The sequence below is a fragment of the Magnolia sinica genome, chromosome 10 (assembly GCF_029962835.1).
Source record: "Magnolia sinica isolate HGM2019 chromosome 10, MsV1, whole genome shotgun sequence".
In the NCBI taxonomy this organism is placed as follows: Eukaryota; Viridiplantae; Streptophyta; class Magnoliopsida; order Magnoliales; family Magnoliaceae; genus Magnolia; species Magnolia sinica.
Genome location: NC_080582.1, coordinates 72004159 through 72026534, shown reverse-complemented (window position 1 = coordinate 72026534; position 22376 = coordinate 72004159). Strand labels below are relative to the sequence as shown.

At 40.1% G+C, this 22376-nt stretch overlaps 1 protein-coding gene across 6 annotated transcripts; it reads right to left on the bottom strand.

Annotated features, from left to right (window-relative positions):
- Positions 1–1728: 1728 nt before the first annotated feature.
- Positions 1729–21772, bottom strand: LOC131216968 (uncharacterized). Of its 6 annotated transcripts, none has more exons than XM_058211619.1 (6): positions 21620–21720; positions 21173–21257; positions 11433–12098; positions 10563–10790; positions 6852–7556; positions 1729–2985 (listed from the first exon to the last, which is right to left on the bottom strand). In XM_058211619.1, the coding sequence occupies exons 3-6, from the start codon at positions 11442–11444 to the stop codon at positions 1981–1983; spliced, it is 1950 nt and encodes a 649-aa protein (XP_058067602.1). In that variant the 5' UTR covers positions 11445–12098; positions 21173–21257; positions 21620–21720; the 3' UTR covers positions 1729–1980. The 6 variants fall into 6 exon arrangements, with proteins under 6 accessions (XP_058067602.1, XP_058067606.1, XP_058067603.1 ...); XM_058211623.1 differs by having other exon boundaries at positions 11372–12098; positions 21620–21719; XM_058211620.1 differs by lacking the exon at positions 21173–21257 and having other exon boundaries at positions 21620–21737.
- Between the last annotated feature and the right edge of the window lie 604 nt (positions 21773–22376).

The window sequence follows — 22376 nt, the reverse complement described above, 5'->3', positions numbered from 1 at the left end:
GAAATATATCATACGTGTTCGATTATGTGAGCATTTTTTATTTTTGATTATTATTTTTCCTATAAATCATGTTAAATCAACGTCAAATTGTTACAAATTCATGATTTTCATATTATAGATTGAGAGCTTCAATTTCGAGATTTAGACGAGATTAGCTGAGTTGTGAAATTTTGAAAAATATCAAAATTTCTCAATTTCTCACAAATCAGTTGCAATTTGTGTCCAAACATAAAATTAAACATGTATTTAACCTCATCTAGTGGTTCCTCTTTTGCTTTTGAATGTATTACTTGTGTTTTCACGTGTCTTCTTATATTTATAAATTATATGAATAAACTTTGAATATACTGGCATCAATTTAATTAGACAACACATAAATTAGGATCTCATATAAAGAAAACTTATTATGTGCGTTTTTTTGTGTAATGTTTTGATTTATATGTATTAATGTCTTTTTTAACAATCACTAAAATTTCATTGAAAATTTTGACTAATTTCCCAATGTTTCCCCTTGTTTCTTCATGTTTTCCAACAACAATCATACATTACATGATACAACCAATATATCTCATGCGATAACCAATATGATGCATCTATATGGTGCGATACGTAATATGATACCGTTATTTCGAACATTGGTTCAACATGTGCCTAGCTATGTGAGCATGCTTCATGATATATGGGTTTTGTTCCATAGGCCCGTAAGCAACCTCATCAGACCTTTTAAATGGCACACGATGACGTGAGCAACCTCCCCAAACCTTTTAAAGGACACATAGGGTGACCTATTGTCGATTTGAAGTATTCCATTGATACAACTAGGAGCAAGCCATGGTGCAAGAATCATATTAATGCGATGATCCAAGCCCTTTTAAACGGACTGGGCCAAATTTTTTATGACTGGAAGCCATAAATCACATGGTTAGGATCATTAAATCAAACTGTTAATTTAGAATCATTAGAAATACATGTAGAATCTTATCTAGTAGATGTTTCAAGATGGTGATTGTGCCTATTTTGTTTCTCCAATCTATCTTGTTTGTTTGACTGTCCATTTTCATGCTATAATAGATCATAAGTTTATGATCACTCGATTGGCATGATATTTGCACCATGGCCTGTTCCTAATGAACGGTTCCAATCAATATAAGTCACCCAGTGTGTCATTTAGAGTGTGTGCGCGCGTGCATGTGTGTGTGTGTCCCCATCTCTCTCTACAGTACAAGGGATTTGGAGTAAAGGTGAATCCCGAATTTGAACTGAGGAGAAAGGGATTTGCAGTTCCCCGCCTTACTACTGGGTCTGTCGGGCATGCTGCCAAAATGATATCAAAATAGACAATAATCATTCTTTTTGGAGGGATTACTGCACCATTACTTTTTAAACCCATGTGGACCTGAATCAATTTTTAACCAGGTCCAAATTTATGGACCCTACCCAAATCCAGCTAGACCCAAATATAACCAGGTCCCTAAAGGCAAGACTCAAACCCAACCCAATTTCTTGATGGGTCTAAAAAAATTGGACCTGGACTCGATTTATGGCTCCAAGTTCATCTGATTCCTGAGGGGCCAGGTACCAATTGACAATCCTACTCCAAGCCCCATCACCATGCATAAAGAGATGATGATCCACTCGCTCATTTCTCCTCCAGCTCATAACAGGTTCTGAAATGAAAAATTCAACAAAATCTTCAGATTTCCCAACCTGTTTGGGTGAAGAAGAACAAAACCCAAAACGGAAGCAAACTTTAAAAACACACATTTACAGTATAACACTATAACAGCAATGTCCTTGTTAATTTACACCATTCCTTCTGTTGAAGTAGAGATGTATATATATAAGCAAGACAGCATTTAGGTCCTCATCAAAGCCATGCTAGGCTCCGATACACCATATTTCCATGTGTATCTTCCCAACGGCGAAAATCAAAGATTAACAACAGAACTATACACACACTGTATCTAACCATGCAGTATATTACCGTTGCCTTCTCGATGTCCTCCGCCTCCTTCCACGTACAGATTTCATCCATTTTACAGCATCCACACCAACCCCATTGCTGTAATTCAGGCCCCTTCTCACACGTCGGTTCTGTTTGTTGCTGCGGCCTGTGCACTCTCTACTAGATTGGCTTGACTCCATCTCTATCTGAGTCTCAAAGCACTGCCACTTTGCATCGCACTGCGATCTGCACGGTGCAAAACTTAGCAGTATCTTTGCTGCAATGCTCTCACATGCTTCTTCGACAGTAGAACCATTTTCAAGTTCCTCCTCACTTTCTTTAGTCATGGCAGGTTCTTCGCCCTCTCTTTGGCAGTCTGTTAAAGTTCCAACTTGAACAGAAGGCGAAAGAGATGGTTTGAAGTCATCGTTAGTAAATTGGGGTGCTTCTTTAGGCTCTGATTGTACTCCTGCTTCGACATGGTCCACCTTGACTGGCCCGCTATCCGAACCACATTGATCACTTTTGACAGCAACAATGCTGAGATCTCTGTCCCTGCAAGCCTTTCTGCCTTGGGATGCAGGACTGTTGTTTCCATGACCGGAGCAATTCGGGATTTCAGTCCCGTCGTTTTCGCCTGTTTGACAGCTTAAAACACATGACAATGAGTTACGATCTCCTGACCCTTGGATACAGGTAACATTGGGACCTTTTAAATGAGACAGCATGGATGTATGGGTGGACCCCACTTGAGGATACATGACAGGATTTGAAGGAAGCAAGGGTTCACTACATGGAAGGCATGCGGCAGAATCTCGTTGCAGTTGTTCGTCCAATACCGAATGAGGTACCTTGCCATTGCTAATACTTTCGAGAGGCTGACGTAGATCGATTGAACCTGGAATGTAGGCATTCTTCGGGGACAGATTGCTGGCTTTGACTTGCTCATGAGTTTTTCTCTCGGGATGCAGTTCTTCAGATTCAGGTGAATCTGATTTGCAGCCAGAGCTCAGCCTTTCGGCAGTGATAGGCGTTGATTGCTGCGAGAAGAACAACACAGACGCAAATCTCACATCAATAATTGAAAGCACAGAAAGCTCATTGAATGATGGAAACAGACAATTTGATGATTTTATCAAGTGGAAAAATGCTAATCCCACATCCATGCTTGGAAAAAAATGCCCGCACATGCAACCGAGTAAAAGAAGTGACACCTAATCGGATGCATGGGTTCCACCACCTATCTGAACCAATCAAAGACAAGCGATTAGCATTCCTCCTAACAACTGATATCATCATCATCTAAACCTTTACCCCAATTAATTGGGGCCGGTTTCCTAACAACTGATATCAGTTTCGACTTCATATAGTCTAAATAACTGGGAGAAGATGATAAGGGATAATCAAAGTAACAATTCATATTAATGCATGATAAAATTGACTTATGCTAAGTACAATACCATGTGGATTTTCAACGAATGACAAAATCATGTCATACAGAATACATGGTTTATAAAAGGAATCTTCACTGATAAGTAGTTGATAAACCTTCCATGTGATTTTTCCCATGTCAATGCTAATTCATGTTCCGATCAGAAACCACAAATAAAAAAATGTAGCCTGATGGTCTCTATTTATGCATCATCATGTTGATTTTGCAGCCATGTTCACCAGATGTGTTACAGGCACATCTCAGAGCTCCTCTTTCTGATTCCACGATAAAAGATTTTCATTGAAAAGGGAAATGGTTGCAGAACACAATAAACATACCCAGAAGACAAATTTAATTGCTTCCGTAGAACTTTGACTTCTGATTGAAACAGGACTACTAACGCTTACTCATATTAGGATTTGAATGCCACTCATGGGCACATGTCAATTGTAGCATACGTGTGAGAGAACCAAACCATTCATCAGACAGGCCATTCATGTACATGCCCTAGCCGAAAGATAAAGCCAGTCCACCCATCAGGTGGGCCCCAGATAGGAAGAGAATTGACCAATGGACTACATCCACTGTACTAGTACAATTGTGCAACTGATGAATCAACAGGCACGAGTTTTGGGCCAGGTCATATAAACAGTGTTGCTGCCTGATGAATGGCCCGATCACCCACACGTGTGCTATGCTGGCATGTGTGCCCCCCAGTATGATTCAAACCTACCGGCAAATGTAGCCTTCGTCTTTCTCAAAAGTATTTCATTAGCAAGTTGAAAGGTAAGCATAATTTCTTTCCCTCAAAATGAGGATGAATCATGATAATATAGAGTAGCAGTCCAATCAAACACCCACAAGCAATGGACTGGTAACAGATGAATCCTACCTAAGACAAACGACCTAAATTTAAGATTTAAGGGTCATTAGAGTCATAATGAAGGTTTCACGTAGATGTTTGTTATGTAACGTCCTTAGCAAAGGTCACAAATGAATCCTACCTAAGATTCATGACATCAATTTAAGACTTAAGGGTCATTAGCGTCATAACGAAGGTTACAATCATCTATACAATCTTAATCACATAGATGTTTGTTATGCAACATTCTTAACAAGGGGACCTGTATAATTTTTCTTAAAGAGTAATTGTGGAACTACAAGTGGTGTTGGTAAAGCAGGTTTCTTTGCAGTAGAGGTATCATATACAAGGGGACAACCGATTCTCTTCTTTCTCTGTGTTTATCTTATGTATCAACATTTTCATTAATTTCTTTTTTTAAAAAAATAAATTGATGGGAATCAAATGGATATTTACTTTTAAAAATATTAATATAACAATCTTTTAATTAGTAAGTTGCAGATTCGCTGGCTAAAATGCTGGGTGACTCAGGCCTCTATATATGGATCCAAGCTAGGGCTCTACCCTAGATAGCTTTGCTTATGCCTCTGCACCCAATTCAACTGAATCAATAGGTTTTTCCACTGCTACTAGTCGATCCGGGTCATTGGGGTCAGCAACAGGATCAAAAGTGGAATCTTTCTCCCTATCCAATCTAACTATCGAGAGTGAAAAGAGTATCACTTAAAAATTGTTGTATTCAATATTCCAAACATCGGTGATATTGTCAATAATATTACCGATATTATCAGAATTGGCAGGTCATTGATACGAAAACCCCAAGTTATATAGAAAATTCCAAATATCATTGAAAATTTTGATATTAGTGACTATATTTGCTGATAGAAATCTCGACTCAAGTGGAGATGGGCCTAGTCCATAGAAACTATTTTTTTATTTCAAATGTTAGCATATATAGCAATGTTTATGCATGATTCTCATGCATTGACATTGATTTGTGGTGAATAAATCAACATTTGAGTGGGTAAACAAGGAAAATGTGGGGAAATCTTAATTTCCTCCATTTTTATCCCTCAAATTGAGAATGGATGTTTTATCATGTCATTGTAGGGTATTTGAATGATATAAATTCATCTTGGATATAATTGCACTGCTTTTTCTGACAGTACATAATTTAGGCCCCTATAAATAGAAAATTATTATGTAATAGTTATTTTTGGCAATATTTTGATTCCTAAATGTGTAAACATGTCTCTTAGAGCCCATTTGGATACTACCAAATAAGTAGGTTTTTTAACTTACGCAAGTTAATAAGTTACTTTTCTTAAATAAGTTAGTTTGGTTATTAAACTTAAATAACTTTTTACAAAAAGTAACTTATTTTTATAAGTTATTATTATTAATTTTAAATTGCTTCTCAACTTCCAAAAGTAACTTATTTCCTTCATTTTCATTGGTGACACAGTAACATGGGAAATTATTTAAGGGAATATGCTCTTTGTGACCATGAACCCTTTCTAAGTTCATGAGATTGGAAAGTCATCCAATGAATGGGTAGATGATCTAGTGGGCCCCACATGATGATGGCCCATATCGAGGTGGTCCAACATGATGGATGATCCAGATCAAAGGTCTACCCCTAATGATGAAAATCTCACATCCAAGGTGAGCTCCGCATGATGGGTAACCCACATTGAGGGCAGGGCCCACATGAACGGCAACCCACAAGGTGGGCTCCACATGATAGGCAATTAAAATGGTGGGCCCCACATGATGGATGATCCACATCAAGGTGGACCCCACATGATGGACAATTCATATCAAAGGTTGGCCTAATGATGAGTAGCACATATCCCAAGTGGGTCCCGCACGATGGATGACCCACATCAGAGGTGGGCCCACATGATGGACGGTCCGCATCAAAGGTGGGCTCCACATGATGGGCAGTGTATATTGAAGATCGGCCTCACTTGATGGATGACTACCATCAAAGATGGGCCCTATTTAATGACCCGTGCACATTAAAGGTCAGCCCCTAATGACGAATGGCCCACAACCAAGGTGGTCCCTACAAGATGGACGGCCCACATCAAAGTTGGGGCCCACACAATGAACAATCCACATAAAAGGTTGGCCCCACAAGATGGACGGTGGGTGTGAGGGGGACCAAACAGACTTTGGGGATAATCATTTATGATGTTGGAAACAAAATATGCTTTTCTACTTTTTGGATGATAAGTACGTTGTTTACCAAACATACTTATGTATTGATCAAGTAAAAACCAAGATCAACTACTTATGGCATAAGTAGCTTATCTAAAGTAACTTACGGTCCAAACGCTCCCTTAACATCTCCTGAAGTTCTACTGAAAAATTCCACCATTTTCCCAATGTTTCTCTCAACTAGCGATATTTTCCAAGTACCGGTGATATTGGAACAAGTTTCCATATCCCCAATCATCATTGACATGTGCAAGGATACTGATGCTTTGAACACTGGCTGTATTCAATTCATTCGCCAAATAGATAAATGAACAAAATATAATATGTTGTCCCCACAATGTCCTAACTAACATGCTTGCATGTTGAAATGTTTATGAAGAAGATAAAACCTGAAGCAACCACAATGGCTTTCTTTCATGCTGGTTGAGTGAAAAGTTTGATTCCCCACTGATGGAGCAGTTTCCTACAGCAGGTAGATGATTCCATGAGAAGTCCTGCAATATGTTGCGCCGGAAAGCATCTTGCAGACTCTGAATGCCTATGATGCACTTCGTATAATCTGTACAAATCTTACTTCCCAAATCTCGACAAGTCTCCTGGCTTGATTTTGAAGGTGCTCCATAGGAACCCGTTTGGAGAACCGATCGATTGCATCCCATGAATGAATATGAACTGGCATTAGCACCTTGTATGTCAAAGTTGTTTGACTCTGTCTGGTAATCAGATTCATCCATATATTCTTCCGGTGGCCTTTCCAGATCAATACCTCTCTTCATTGTATTGCAAACATTTGGTGGAAGCTTCGCTTCCATGTTATCGATTGAGAATTGTTTTTGGGGATTGCTACCTGAAGACTCCACAGCCGCATGAATAGGATACGTGGAAGGAACATTTGATTCTTCCATGTAATCTTGACTGCAAACATAAGCTGCCCCTAAAGGTTTCCCTTCCACCACAGAACTATGAATCTGATCATCACAGGCTTCATTGGTGTTGGAATTGGATGCTGACAGTTGAGCAGGACTACAAATCAATTTCCTTATTTCTTGCATTGCGGCTTTTTGGACATTGTAGAGCTTGTGCAGAGTCCGAACCTGACATTGAAAGAGGTATCTAGCTAGTAAGTAATTGTCGGGCAGAGACAAAGGATTTGACAAGATCTGTAATGGAAGTGTTACATAATATTGAAATCTTCTGGAAGATGAGAGAATAACTTGGATATAAAATTTCCTAATGCTGTGTTTGTATGCATCATCAAATTGAATTGCAATAAATAGGTCAATGTACTCAATATGATTAAATTGCTACTACCTTATTACTCATATTGAGGGAATGGACTCCAAATGGCAACTATATTACTTTCAGGTTGGACTTGAAAAAAAAAAGTAAATTCAATTTGAAGCTGCTTCCTCATTATGATACCATAAAACATTGCTAAATATACATTATCTCCTCTTGATTTAACTGAATGTTTGCAATTGAATTCAGCTGTGCATCCAAATGGAGCCTAAGGTAATCTCTCTGTTTGCACGAGTGCATGAGGATGGGTGGGTGAGGCCGTGTGGGTGGGTGTGGGGGCGTGTGTGAGTGCAAGCTTGTTGTGTGTGTACATGAGTCAGAGGTACAATTTTCACCACCCGAAAACAAGCAGAGAATAACTGCAAATACAGTCACTCCCCATGTCTTAGAGGCTAAAATTGGTATTCATCATAGAATTAGGGAAAGATTGTTGATCATGCTAATGTGGAAGGCGTAGTCACCACCTAGTTTTGAGTAGAAACTGACAAAAAAAAAAAACCTAGCTCCGCAGACAATGGGACAGCGGTAACTTAATAGTTGAGCAATATGAATTAAGGAAATGCAAAAAATTGAACGTGAAATATCAGCACCAGATAGTCATCTATATAATATAACATGAACATAAAATCAATGCACAAAAATGATAAAATAGTTACAGAAATAAAACTATTGAAATTCTAAATTATTCAAATCACAGTTATCTTGACAAAAATCATAGCTTTGAATGCTTTACAGAAATGTTCAAGAAACTTCCTGTTGTGGAGAAAACCCATGAGATGGCCGAGAATCAAAAGGCTCATTTCTCTTGGTAGCTGTGCAAAATCCACACCAGGGCTAGTATTTCAGAGGTAAAAGATGGTGAAAATACCGTGACTGTTTAAGGCTAGAACTTCATCTTCTTTGTTTTATTTGAAATAGCGCCTAATGATCTTCCATATAGAAATGCATCAAACTCAATTTATAAACCTATGCTTCTTACATGACTGTAGTAATACATCAGCCATGACCATTTAAGGCTAGAGCTGTATCTTCTTTGTATTTGTTTAAGGCTAGAGCTGTATCTTCTTTGTATTTATTTAAGGCCAGAGCTGTATCTTCTTATATTGAAACACGTTGAACTGAATGTATGCACCTATGAATCTTAAAATGATCTTAATAATACATTAGCCACTCTAGTCTATCAACTCCTTGCAGAAATAATAGAGCAAACAGCTATAAATTCAGGAGAGGCAGCCAAGGCTGTATAGCTTAGAAAATGATGATCACACAGTCACGTGTCAGTACAAGCACACAGTAGCTCATGTGAACGTATGGATGAGTGGTTGTCAAAGAATTTCAACCAAACAGATATGGGGCAAAGGCAACTAGTGTATAAAGCAAAATATGTTTCACATATGTCATTTGCCTCAAGCTTGGGCAATAGGACAGCAAGAAGGCCCATGTATTGGCCCCAACATCATCGTCTGCTGGTGTAAGAACAGTCCATGCGATGGCCCCCAACAGATGGGATTGTTTATTCTCTCCAACAATTCCCAAATTTATATAGAAGCACTTAAGAGCACCATCTTTGAATATAAATTTGGACAGTCAAGGAAGAATCTTAACATATTTACAATCAACCAGTATTTAATTTGCCAATTTGAAGAAACATCATCATAGCCTTGTCCCAGCTATTTAGTGTAACCTTCTCATGATTGCTTGGCGGAAGTTCAACGACTATGCCTCCTCGACATCAAACTGCCTTCAACCAGGCTTGTGAATGGCTGGCACATCGCTACCATGAAGAGATCAAGATGTTTGAAGGCTATGTGAATGAGAGAATTACTTTGGGGAGGGGGTTGGGTTTGAAGAATGAGAGATATTTCCTTAAATTGCTCATATATTAGTTATTTGGTAAATGATCACGTAATGCTAGTAAAGCTCTTAAAAGTACATTAAATTGCCCCCTTAATGGATGCAGGCATTACTTCAATTTTTATTCTAAACTTGATTTTGTCAGCCATACGAATTGAAAAGATACACATCACAATACCAAGCTATTTAGTCGCGCTCAGTTAACAAAAATATATATTGAGTTTACAACACAATCAAACTTTAAGGTTAAATCCACTGAATTCTACTTGGGCCAGAAGATATCGAAGCCAAGTGGTTGCTTCTTAGCTGAATGAGTGCCAAGAAATGGTAGCAAAATGCCTTGACAGGTGAGTCAAAAATATACTTTGTTCTGTAGAAACTTTTGGAAAGTATCTTGGACCCTTGCAACATGACATGAATGGTGCCCAAATGCATCGGATTGTACAAATGGGGTCATGGCTCTATGATCCAGACTGTTGATTTGATGGGATCCACAGTAGATTCCAAAAGTCATACAGACCAGATTATCCTAACCGCTTGATTAGTGGATTATAAATCTCTCAGTTGAAGATCAAAGATTAGATGGCTAGAGTGTTCTGAACTAGGAGATCTTTGAGGAATTCCCCAATCATAATGAGCTTTCTCTGAAATATGGGCTTCACTTGTAGTAGATTCGCACATCAGGATTTACTCATACCCTGAAGCATCAGCACCTTATATTGCTCGCCATCACATTGGTGATGGGTGAGAATCAATTTCATGTCCTTTGGGGAATCATCATCATCATAACCATCTTAGCCTTCTCCAGCAATTTGGGCTGGGCTTATTTTGAGAAATGGAACAGAAAAAACAATTAAAAAGAAAAAAAAAAAAAAGAAGGAAAAAGGATGGGTTATTTAGCATTTCTCCCATGAAACCACTCACAGTACAGGGGGAGGAATGCAAACCTGTTCCTTGAATAGTTCTTCGTGCTGCAGCATTGTACTTCTAATCTGATCCATACTTTCCCTGGAAAGACTTTGCAACTGATCTTCAGAACTGGACATGCACATGCTGTTGCCGTTGATTTTCATGTTGGCGTCCAAGTTAGCTGAGCTGATGGCTGGCAAACTCACAGCTGTCATATCTTTCATTGATCTATATAAAAGTGACACATCATAGGTAGGTTTTGGAACCTGTATACGTGAATTTTAAGGGTTAAAATAATGCAAATATATATAAGAAGATTTCTAGGACAAATTCCAAAGACTAAGATGTGAAACAAAAGGGAAAGTTTCAGTATAAATGCTGGAACTTCCAACAGATCTACTGCCATTCAAGTTGATAGCTAAGGTTGCATTTGGGTGTATGATCAAACCATGTTCCAGAAGAAACCTTTTGAGGCAACTCAGCATTCACGGGTGGAGTGGACCACCCATTTTTTCCACAAACCAACTCAAAATAGCCATTTGTCTTGTTTCATGTATGAGATTTCGGCACACCCAAACACAACGTAAGTGAAAGATTTACTTCAAAGTGATCCTTCCTAGAAGAGAATTGTGTCAGTCCCCCATTTTCACTACCCTGACATTTTCATCTTATTCTAATTCAGTCATTCCAAATTTGCACTAGATTGCTTGATTGTCATGCTAGGTGATTATTTTCTTAAATAAAGCATCTCAGGAAGCAGACCAAAGTTCACCAAATAAAAAATAAAAAATGCCACGTCATTCCTGTGACAGAAGAACATGATTATGTGCATCGGCATCCATCCTACCAGTTGTAAATACAGTTGTAACCATGTAACTGTGTATCTCTATCCCCATGTATAGCTGTACCTGTATCCACATACAGTAGCATAGTGCATTGTGTATTTACATGCTTCATGTCAATGAAAGAGCAACTCTCATCTCTCATAAGTCATATGGTATCAGAGCCATATTCAAACGACTGGGAAACAGCCACCCCAAACTGATCTCAGCCCGCCTGCACACCCCTGTCGATCTCGCCATTGTTTCCAACGACTGCAGCACACACGCACTCTGCCTCTGTTCTAGCAGCAGATATCCATCTTGTTTAAACTACAAATCCATTTTCCTTGACGGTCAGACCTGTTGCATCTTCTTGAGCAAACCCGTTGCTGACACCTGCTTTTTTTCCAGTCTCCGTCTCCGGCAAGGCCATCACCACCATCTGGTCCCAGCTAGACAGTTGCTGGATTCAGGCATGTTTTTCCCCAAATCCGAAACACTAATTGTTGCCAGAAGCCCCTGTCGTCACACCTGTTGCTGACGTCTCTTATTCTTCTGAAGAGAAAAGGTGACCAGATTTTGATTCCCATCTTCAGATCTCTTGCTGTCTGCTTCTTTTATGTGTGTGATCTACTTTCTTGTGCTGCGACTATCAAAGGTAGCCACACTATTATTGGAATTCCCATCGCCAAGTCCCTGATTTCGTCACCTGCATCGCCCTCATGGCCTCATTGCATCATGCTCACATTTTTCCTGTCAAATTTTATGGGAAAAATTATTACCATTGGGAATTTCACCTACTAGTCTTTGTCCAAGGCAAAACTGTGTGAAAATAGTTTATGGATCTGAAAATGAACCAGATTCCAAACATGTTAAAGCCGTTGAATCATGGAACACTAATAATGCTCATGTTATTAGTTGGATGTTGAGTTCAGTTGATTGACATGTTGCCCTGATCCATCGACCATATAAAACCTTGCATGATATGTGGGAATAGACGTTTTCAACTGGAGTATGATATTGCGGTGTACAATCAGGGAGATAAATCCATTCAAGACTAATACTCCGAGTTCATGGCACTTTGACTGGAGTATGGGCCTAGGGTATATGCTTCTGCGGCTGATGCTAATGAAGCTTCAGAAAGAATTTGAAGCAGTTCGAGCGAGCCTTATGAATCAAACTACTGCTCCTGATCTAGATTACGTGCCTGCACGGACTTTTACAAGAGGAACAACAATGCGGTTTTCTAGCTGCTACTTTTGAGGAGAATCAATCCCTATTCACACGATGGCCATCTTTGCAAATTGAAGGTGCTCTCTATGCTTCAAAAAAAGGTCCAAAACAACAACCACGGTGGCTACTCAATGTAAGAAAGCCTAAGTCTGCACCTACTGCAATAAAATTAGGCATGTGATTACTAAATGCAGAAGACGACCAATTCGTGGTCCACAGGTGATGGGGACATCATGCGCACATGCGCACGCACACCACCCCCTACACACTTACGTACGCAGAAGGAGGGCCCCACCATTGATCTGGCTAGACGACGACGTCCAGGGAGGGCCTTCTAGCTAGAAGATGAAGTTTTGGTTCAAAAGGGTGGGCCCGATAGTCAAGAAAAACCCATCATGGGATCTCATGATCATGACCCACTCGTCGGATTGATGTCATATTTTAGGTTTTGCTTATTGTTATTATTTAGAACATCATAAACGCTTTGGATTTCCTTGTTTGGTTTTTATTTTAATTTACTTCACTGCCAAGTAATAGGTTTTCACATGGTGCGAGTTTTGGGGTATAGGATTTTCCCTATAAATAGGCACCCCTTGTAGTTCTTTTCATTCATTCAAGTTTAATAAAAAAATTCCTGCTTTATTTTTCTGCTCTCTTCGTGAGTTGTAGAAGAATTTAAAAGTGGGTGCGAAGCCTTCTCTTTTCGAAGGGCTAACTACCGTGGTACGAAGCCACATTTATCCCCATTCGCCCCTACCCTCTTCCATCCATATCTCTCATCTTCTATCATCATTATTGCTTTGAATTTCCCAGCTTTTGCAGCTATTCATCCCCCCTACAGCCAGTTTCCAAAATGTGGACCTGTAGGAGGGTTGAAACTTTGGTGGAACACTATGCCTCTACCTTACGTTGGATCGTCGTCAAACTTAGAGGGATTTAAGGTCTCCCGTGGCCAACCAAGGCCTAGGTGTCACTTTGGGGAGGCGGGCTTCCATCACACGTGCGGCTAGCCCACCCGCGCACATGCGTTAGCCCCGGGTCACCATCTGCACGCGGGAGCTTTCTCCGAGTCAGGTTTTCCTCTTTTCATTCATATTTCCTAAACCCTAGCCTTAGTTTGCATTAGCCCTAATTTATTTGCCCTTTTTTTTTTACCCTAGGGTTCCTTGAATTGAAATTGGGGAATTCCTTGGATTAAGGACTGATTTTTATGCATATGTGGTTGATTTCTATTTCCTTTTAACATCGTTTGGTTTATACTTTTTATTGGTCCAGTCCTATAGCCTGTGTCGGTCTGGATCCGCATAGATTCCCCTTTTTAATTGAATGATTTAGATTGTCATGTGGGATGTGAAATTTGTGTAACTATTTCTGAAGTGGTATGATCTAAGCCTAAATTATTGCATCTCATACTTAAATTTCATGTCCTGCGTCAAATTTGGTATCAAAGCTTAGGGTTCTTATAAGGGAATACATTACATGTTTAGGGTTAGTTTGTTTGAGTCCATCATGCATTCAGTCCATCATATGTAGCTTTTAGGAGTCCATAGTCCCTGATATTAGTTGCTGAAATTTCTGTTAGCAGGAAGTTAGCAATTTACATTGTCGTAACTTTCTGTTATTCCTTTATTTTGACAACTATATTGCTGGATTTTAGTAGCACTGCGTAGTTTCCCTCATATAGAGTCTCATAGGATTATTTAGTCCCATATAGTCGTTGTATAAAGTCCTTAGGTGGAGTTGCAAGTTGTACGCCCACATGTACGGGTCATGGTTTTGGCTAACACCCTACACTAAACATGGAACAACTGCTAGAGTCACTAAACAAGCTGTCCCAGCAGATCGAGTCTTGGGGTAAGCGCTTAGAACAAGACATAGATCAACGCCTTGACCAAATAGAGGCCTCCCTCAGGACAAACCCTACCATTAGAGAAGATGACCAATCTCAGGCAGGTGGCCAGGAGGATAGACCAATGAATGGAGGTGGCCAAGGAATCAGTCATGGGCGTGCACCCGTACCCCCACCCCATGAGGGACATCAAGACCATTATTTTGAGGGGTACAACATGTGCGGCCTCGTGGCTAGAGAGAGTGCACCAGAGGCTAGTGTAGAGTTACTTACTGAGGCTATTCCGGTAGTGGATGAGTTTCATGATGTCTTTCTTGATGATCTACCGGATGAGTCTCCCCTTAGGAAGGATATAGAACACACCAGAACATGGGACACCGTAATACCTATAGTCGAGTTTGCGTTTAATAGTTCTATCGATAGGTCCACAGGTCTCAGTCCTTATGAAGTCATTACTGGTTATAAACCTGAGAAACCTATTGATCTTATCCCTATGTCACTGCCCCCATAGGCCGTCAGAGCTTGCAGAGTTTTTTGTGCATCACATTCATTCATGGCATCAAGAAATCAAGCAGAAGACCACTACTAGTAATGAACATTACAAATTTTCTGCAGACAAGCATAAATGTTTGAAAGAATTCAATGAAAGGGACTCTATGATGGTCCACACCAGGCTCGAGCGGTATCCTCCGGGGGCCGTTCGTAAGTTACACGCGCGTAACGCTGGACCCGTCAAAATTATAAAACGAAACGGTCTCAATGTATATGTGGCAAATCTTTCACCCTCCATGGGAATTAGTTCTACATTCAATGTGGAGGATCTAGTTGCATTTCAAGGGGCCATTGATGCATTGTCTAGCTTTTCGCCTAACCATCCTGATTCATCAGACCTTTCATTTGATCCATGGCCCCTCCCGACTCATTTTCCCAGCCTCTACCTCCCATACCTATCCGTCCTGACCCATCTTTCCAGCTACTACGTCCCATACCTACCCTCCGGACCCATTTTTCCAACCTCTACCTCCCATACCTACCTGTCCCGATCCATTTTCCCAGTCTCTACCTCTCATACCTACTTATCCTGACCCATCTTCCCAGCTACTACGTTCCATGCCTACCCTTCCCGGCCCATTTTCTCAGTCTTTACCTCATATACCTACCCTTCCCACACCTAGAGAGGAAATAGAGGATATTTTGGACCATCAGATAATATCCACGTCGGAAGGCGGGTTTCATAAGTACCTGGTTAAATGGAAGTCACGCCCAGCTTCAAATAGCACATGGCTCACTGAGGAAGAGCTTAAGAGACTTGATCCTGACATCCTGGATCGGTTCAGGAGTTTTATTTCGCCAGTGGGAAAATCTTCGTAGCCGGGAAGAATTGATGGGGACATCATGTGCACACGCGCACGTACACCACCCCCTACGCACGTACGTACGCAGAAGGAGGGCCCCACCATCGATCTGGCTCGACGACAACGTCCAAGGAGGGCCTTCTAGCTAGAAGACGAAGTTTTGGTTCAAAAGGGTGGGCCCGATAGTCAAGAAAAGCCCATCATGGGATCTCATGATCATGACCCACTCGTTGGATTGATGTCATATTTTAGGTTTTGCTTATTGTTATTATTTAGAACATCGTGAGCGCTTTGGATTTCTTTGTTTGGTTTTTATTTTAGTTTACTTCACCTCCAAGTAATAGGTTTTCACATGGTGCAAGTTTTGAGGTATAGGATTTTCCCTATAAATAGGCACCCCTTGTAGTTCTTTTCATTCATTCAAGTTTAATAAAAAAAATTCCTTCTTTATTTTTCTGCTCTCTTCGTGAGTTGTGGAAGAATTCAAAAGCGGGTGCAAAACCCTCCCTTTTCAAAGGGCTAACTACCCTGGTGCGAAGCCACATCAATCCCGATTCACCCTCATCCTCCATCATCTCTTTTTTTTTCATCTTCCACCACCATCCGTACTTCGAATTCGTCCTTTGTTGCATCAGTTTTCTTCATTACAGCATGTTTCCAGATTTCGGCTCGCAGGAGGGCTGAAACTTCGGCGGAGCACCACGCACAAGCCGTAGCTCGGATCGACCCGAAACTTCGGGATTTTCGAGCATACCCCTGGCCGACCAGGGCCAAGGAGGGCTTTTCCGCAGTCGACGCCCCCTCGCACGTGCGACCAGGTACCTGCGCACATGCGAGTGCCCTAAGCCCGCTGTCCATACGCGGGATCGTCTTTTGGCTCAGGTTTTTATCCTCTTTTATCCTCTCATCGCTATTTTTTCATGAATCTTAGCCCTAGATTACGTTTTCCCTAAGTTATTTGCCAATTTTCTCACCCTAGGGTTCCTTGAATTGAGATTGGGGAATCCCTTGGATTAAGGACTGATTCTTATGCATGTGTGGTTGATTTCAATTTCCCTTTGAGTATTATTTGGTTCATAATTTTCATTGATCCAGCCTAACGTGTGTAGGCCTGGACCCGCATAGATTCCCCTTTACTTGAATGTTTGGATTTTCATGCGGGATGAGGAATTTGTGTGATTGTTTCTGAATTGGTATGATCTAAGCTTGAAATCTTGCATATCATATTTAAATTCATGTCCTGAATCAACAGGTTTATCACAGTATGCTGAGGATACTTCACCAACCTCAATGATGCGACCTCAAAACTCTGGAGCATGCCAAAACTCAGCCCAGCCCAATGCTTCAACTACAAATACTTCTACTGCCTTCACTTCTGTTGCGCTCACTCCTGAAGCTATCCGACACATGATTCAAACTTTCATGGCTTCTGCCTTCTCGGCTATGGGTTCTCAGGTACTCCCTTGACCTCCTCGTCAGATAGGATTAACTATTTAGACTCGAGAGCATCCAATCATATGACTGGATTGCCTCATGATATTCACCCATACACTGGACCAAATCATGTTCTTATGCTAATGGTGAACAACTACCCATATCTAGTGCTGGAATCATCTGTATTTCTTCACCTCCTTCTACCCTTCACCTGAAAAATTTTGTTGGTTGTTGCTAAGTTGACAACAAATCTTCTTTATGTGGGACAACTGGATAATAATTGTTTGGTTTCCTTCCCTCATGACAGTTGTGTGATTCAGGACCAAGCAACTGGGAAGCTGATCGTGAAGGTGCGTAGGTGTGGGCTACTCTTTACATTGGATCTGTCTTTCCCTCACTCTTGTTTTCCTCATTAACCACAGATGGAACTAAAGTATGGACCATGTGACATCATTGTTCAAGACATCCTCATTCAAATAAATTAAGTTCCATGTTGAACTCTGGCTTAATTTTGAATAAAAATCATCTCATTTTTCATTCAATGATTCTTTTTCTTGTTTTAGCTGTTGCATGGGTAAAGTTCTTCCCTTTCTTGTGAGTACTTATAATTCACATGCATGCTTTGATTTGGTACATATTGATGTGTGGGGACCTTCTCCTATTGTATCACATTTTGGTTATAAATATATTGTGAAATTTGTCGACTTTACTAGATATAGATGGGTTTTTTTGGGGATTTTTCCTGTAAGCTCTCTATGTTTTGGTCTATGGACCGAAAAGCTATTACTTTTAAACTATTTTTCCAGAACGGCCTACTGTTTCTGTACACAGACTCTCTACAGCCTGGACAACTTTTAACTAACAGAAAGGTTTTGTTAAGTGGAAAATGACAAATTTGTCCACTTAACAAGTGACGACAAGACGTCTATCAATTCAATGGGGGCAGACTGTGATCGTGGGGCCCCTCGTATTCTTTTCAAAAAATCCAAGTTGTCCATCATTTTCTTCATATGCATTTATGATTTGGGCCAAAAAATGATCCCTATCTGAAGCTCAACTGGGTTACACGGCAGGTAACAGTGTATATTGAACCAGGGCCTTTCAAACCATCATTTTCTTGTTGTCGGACCCACCTTTGCATTGAATCTGCCTGGGTTTTGGCACATGCCCTAAAACAAGAGGCTAAAATGATGAATGGTTCAAATTTATGACAAGCATAATGAAGGTGGGCCCAACAAAATTAATGGTGGTTGCATGAAAACATCTCCTCCAGTTTCAACTAACCATTTTTCAATAGGGTCTTGTCTATCAGTGACCAAAGAAAAGAGATGGACATGATGCATATGCCTCTATGCCCCTCTCGAAAAAGCTTTTCCTAACAACTCTTCGACTAATTTTCCTGTCAGTATTCCGATTTAACTTTTACTCTACACTTGCAACAATTCCTGTTCGTCGTTCTTCTTGAATTGTTTGAGCCCCTGATCAATTGTCCCTTTTTACTTTTTAGATTCGGTCTCCGTCTCCACATCTTATAAACAGGTTGTAGCACCTGAATGTTGGCATACTGCTATGGTAGAATAGCTAAAGGTATTAGCAGAGAGCCAATATCACTCCTATTGGCTGCAAGTGGCCCTATTCAGTCAAATTAAAATCAGATGGTACACTAGACTAATACACGGCTCATATGCATTGGGATATGGGCAAGAGCATGGGATTGACTATGATGAGACATTTGTGCCCATTGTGAAAATGACTACACTACAAACTCTTCTAGCAATGGCAGGTTCAAAATTGTGGCCCATTTTGCAGATGGACGTCAAGAAATGCATTCCTACTCGGAGACTTGAAGGAGACAGTATACATTGTACCCCCACCGGGACTCAAAGTAGCTTCCACTCATGTCTATTAGTTATGAAAATCCCTTTATGGACTAGAACGTGCCCTTTTTTCTTGGTTTGAAAATTTTACATCTACGATTCTTACAACAGGCTTTATCCAAAGCCAATTTGATCATTCCAATCCATTTTAAAGGGGTCACTTTACTTCTGGTCTATGCTAATGATATTTTGATCTCAGGAAGTGACTAATGAAGGTATTCGACAGTTACTGGCATTTCCTAAATCTTCTTTCATATGAAGGACTTGAGAAATCTCACAGCTCAAAGTAGAAACTTCTCCGTGGGGATTCTTTCTTCGTCATCGAAAGTATACATGAAGTCTCATCATACTTGTCCATCTGATGGATGCTAGAACAATGGATACTCCAATGGAGTTGAATGTAAATATCGTTGTTATGATGGTGATCCTGTAGACGATCCTACTCTTTATCATCGTTTGGTAGGATACCTCATATATTTGACTATGGCTAGACCTGACATCTCTCGTGCAGTACACATTGGTTGTCAATTTCTAAAAGACCCTGGACACCTTCACATGGTAGCAGTTCTATGAAGCATTTGGTACCTTCGAGGTACTATTGGACGAGGCATCTTCTTTCCCTCTAAATCATTATTGCCACTGTCTGCTTGTGGTGGTGCTAATTGGGCAGGCTGTCCAGACATTCGACGGTCAACTACTGGATGGTGTATGTTTTTGGGAAATTGTCTCCTGCCATGGAAATGTAAAAAGCAGGATCGCATCTCGAAATCCTCCTCTGAAGCAGAGTACAGGTCAAGGTCTTCAGCATGTTCTGAAATTACTTGGATTCGTGGTATGTTTCTTGAGTTAGGCATCGCCCTTAACGAATCTACGCCACTTCATGCAAATAACACAAGTTCTATTCAAAATGCTTCTAATCTTGTCTTCCATTAACATACCAAACACATTAAGGTTGATTGCCACTCCATTCGTGAATAGTTGGACAGCGAATCATCACTCTACCTCATATCAATTCTCAACTTTAGATAGCAGATACCTTTACCAATGAAATGATGCAGGAACAGAACAAATTGATGCTGCTTGATACTCCACATCAGTTTGAGGGGAGTGTGACAAAAGTGCATGAGTTACAAGCACCGGCATCCATCCTACCAGTTGTAAATCCAATTGCAACCAGTGTAACAACCCTGTAGTAAGTGTAACTGTGTATCCATGCATCTCTATCACTGTGTATACTGTACCTATATCCATATACAATACCTATAGTACACTGTGTATTTATATGCTTCATGTCAATGAGAAAGCAACTTTCATCTCTCATGAGTTAAAATTCCTCTCTGTGAAACAGAGAATAGATAAATGGCTGGCAAAGCAGATTGAAAAATCCGTCTTTTTTATCAATCGGCAACAAACCAAAAGCCCCTTTTCCACGAAGATGGAAACAATATAAATCTATCATCAATACAACGTAAATCCCCCAATCAACCCTACCGTCTGAAAACATCCACCTGTGATGCAAACCTGAAGGGAAAGCAAATAAATCAATAAGAAAAGAAAGAGATTGCGGGAAAAGACCCAACAATCCTCTAGCCAAATGCTAGAGATCACGAATGCAAGACTGTGAGCAAGCTCAACAGTCCTCTAGTCTAGAACTAGTCTTGAACTAGAGATTAATAAGAAAATATTTAAAATTATTCCCTGCCTAAAATAAAGATATGAAAGAAAGAGTAAATTTCCTGATCTAGAGATTTGAAAGAAAAGGAAACTAGAGATGAGCTATAAAAAAAAAAGAAAAAGAAATGTGGGCATTTTCTTGTGCACACGTGCGGAGCATGCTCGCGTGAGATGCGGGCCTTTTCTTCAAATCTTGATCAATCAGCATGTGTGGCCATTTAGTTGCATCAACATGCCACGAAATTCTAAATACACGAAAATCAGTCCCACAAATGATAACTAAAAAGAATGCACAACCCCACAATCTCATACTTATAAGACTATCGGCAGTACCAACTTCTCATTAATTGGGCCCTGCCATGAGCGATCCTCGCTCAAAATTCACACCAATCAAATAAATTGTACCCGTCCAATCTTAGCACTTCTCCGTTTCTTTAACGTCAATCTACACACTCAATCCAACCGTTAGGATTATCCGACATCATAGACCCTGCACGGCAAGGCCCACATAATGAACATCCTGGATCGATCGGTACATGCCGCATATACGATTTCAGATCAAAGGAGAAATCTCCAAATATAACAACAATGTGTTATATAGACATTTAAAATGTACCAAAATCAAAACATATTCAATCAAACTATAAAAGAAAAAACACCGAAAACCTCAAATTTCTGCTAACACGAACATCACCCAAACACCATCAAATTCTCAAACCTACAATATATATACATATATAAATATATAGAGAGAGAGAGAATCACATAACAAACACAAGAAATTCAGAAAATCTGATTGATAATACAAGAAATACAGAGAAAAGAGAATACAAAATCGCAAGCAAGGCGTACCCAAGAAAACCAGATCCGATCTGCAATCGTCCGTACGGTAGCTTTTTTTTTGATATTTTGGAGAGAGATGAGATTTTTGTATTTTTTGGATTTTTCATTTTTTTATTTTAAGAGGATGGAATGGTGAGAGAGGTTTTTGCCCTAACACAGAAGCCAGTTAAGTGAATGACACGTGTCGGTGACGTCAGCGGAGATCAAAGGCTGAGACTTGATTGGCCTGTGATGGTATTTTTCTCGCGGGATTTTTTCCTTTCTTTTCCGTTTTCTTCCAACCAGAACCCTCCACAACGCCCAGCTCTATGAGGCCCATCTTGTTTTTTCATGTTAAATCTAGTCCGTTCATCAAGTGAGAAATATTATTTCCACTGCACATACAGAAAATTAATCCGGATAAATATCTCATGTGGGCCAAAAAGTGTAAAATGAAGGATAGATGTTTTAAATTCATGTGGTCTTTGCCACAGTATTTTAGATAATGTTGTTTTTTTTAGTGTCCTTTCGTACTGATTTACATGGTTTGGATGTGACCTGACATGGACTTTTGACGCCACAGAGCATCTAGAAACTTTTAATGGTGTGTGTCCCTATCTTCACTTTTTTTTTTGTGGTGTCGTTCATCTTAACCGTAGATCGGGCTGATTTTTGTCCATGTAGTATACATTCCAGGTTGGAACCTAATGGACGGTTGGATTTTAAGTAAATGAACCTTTGGGCCACAGAGCTCTGTTGTTTGTGAGCCGCTACCTACAACAGGTAC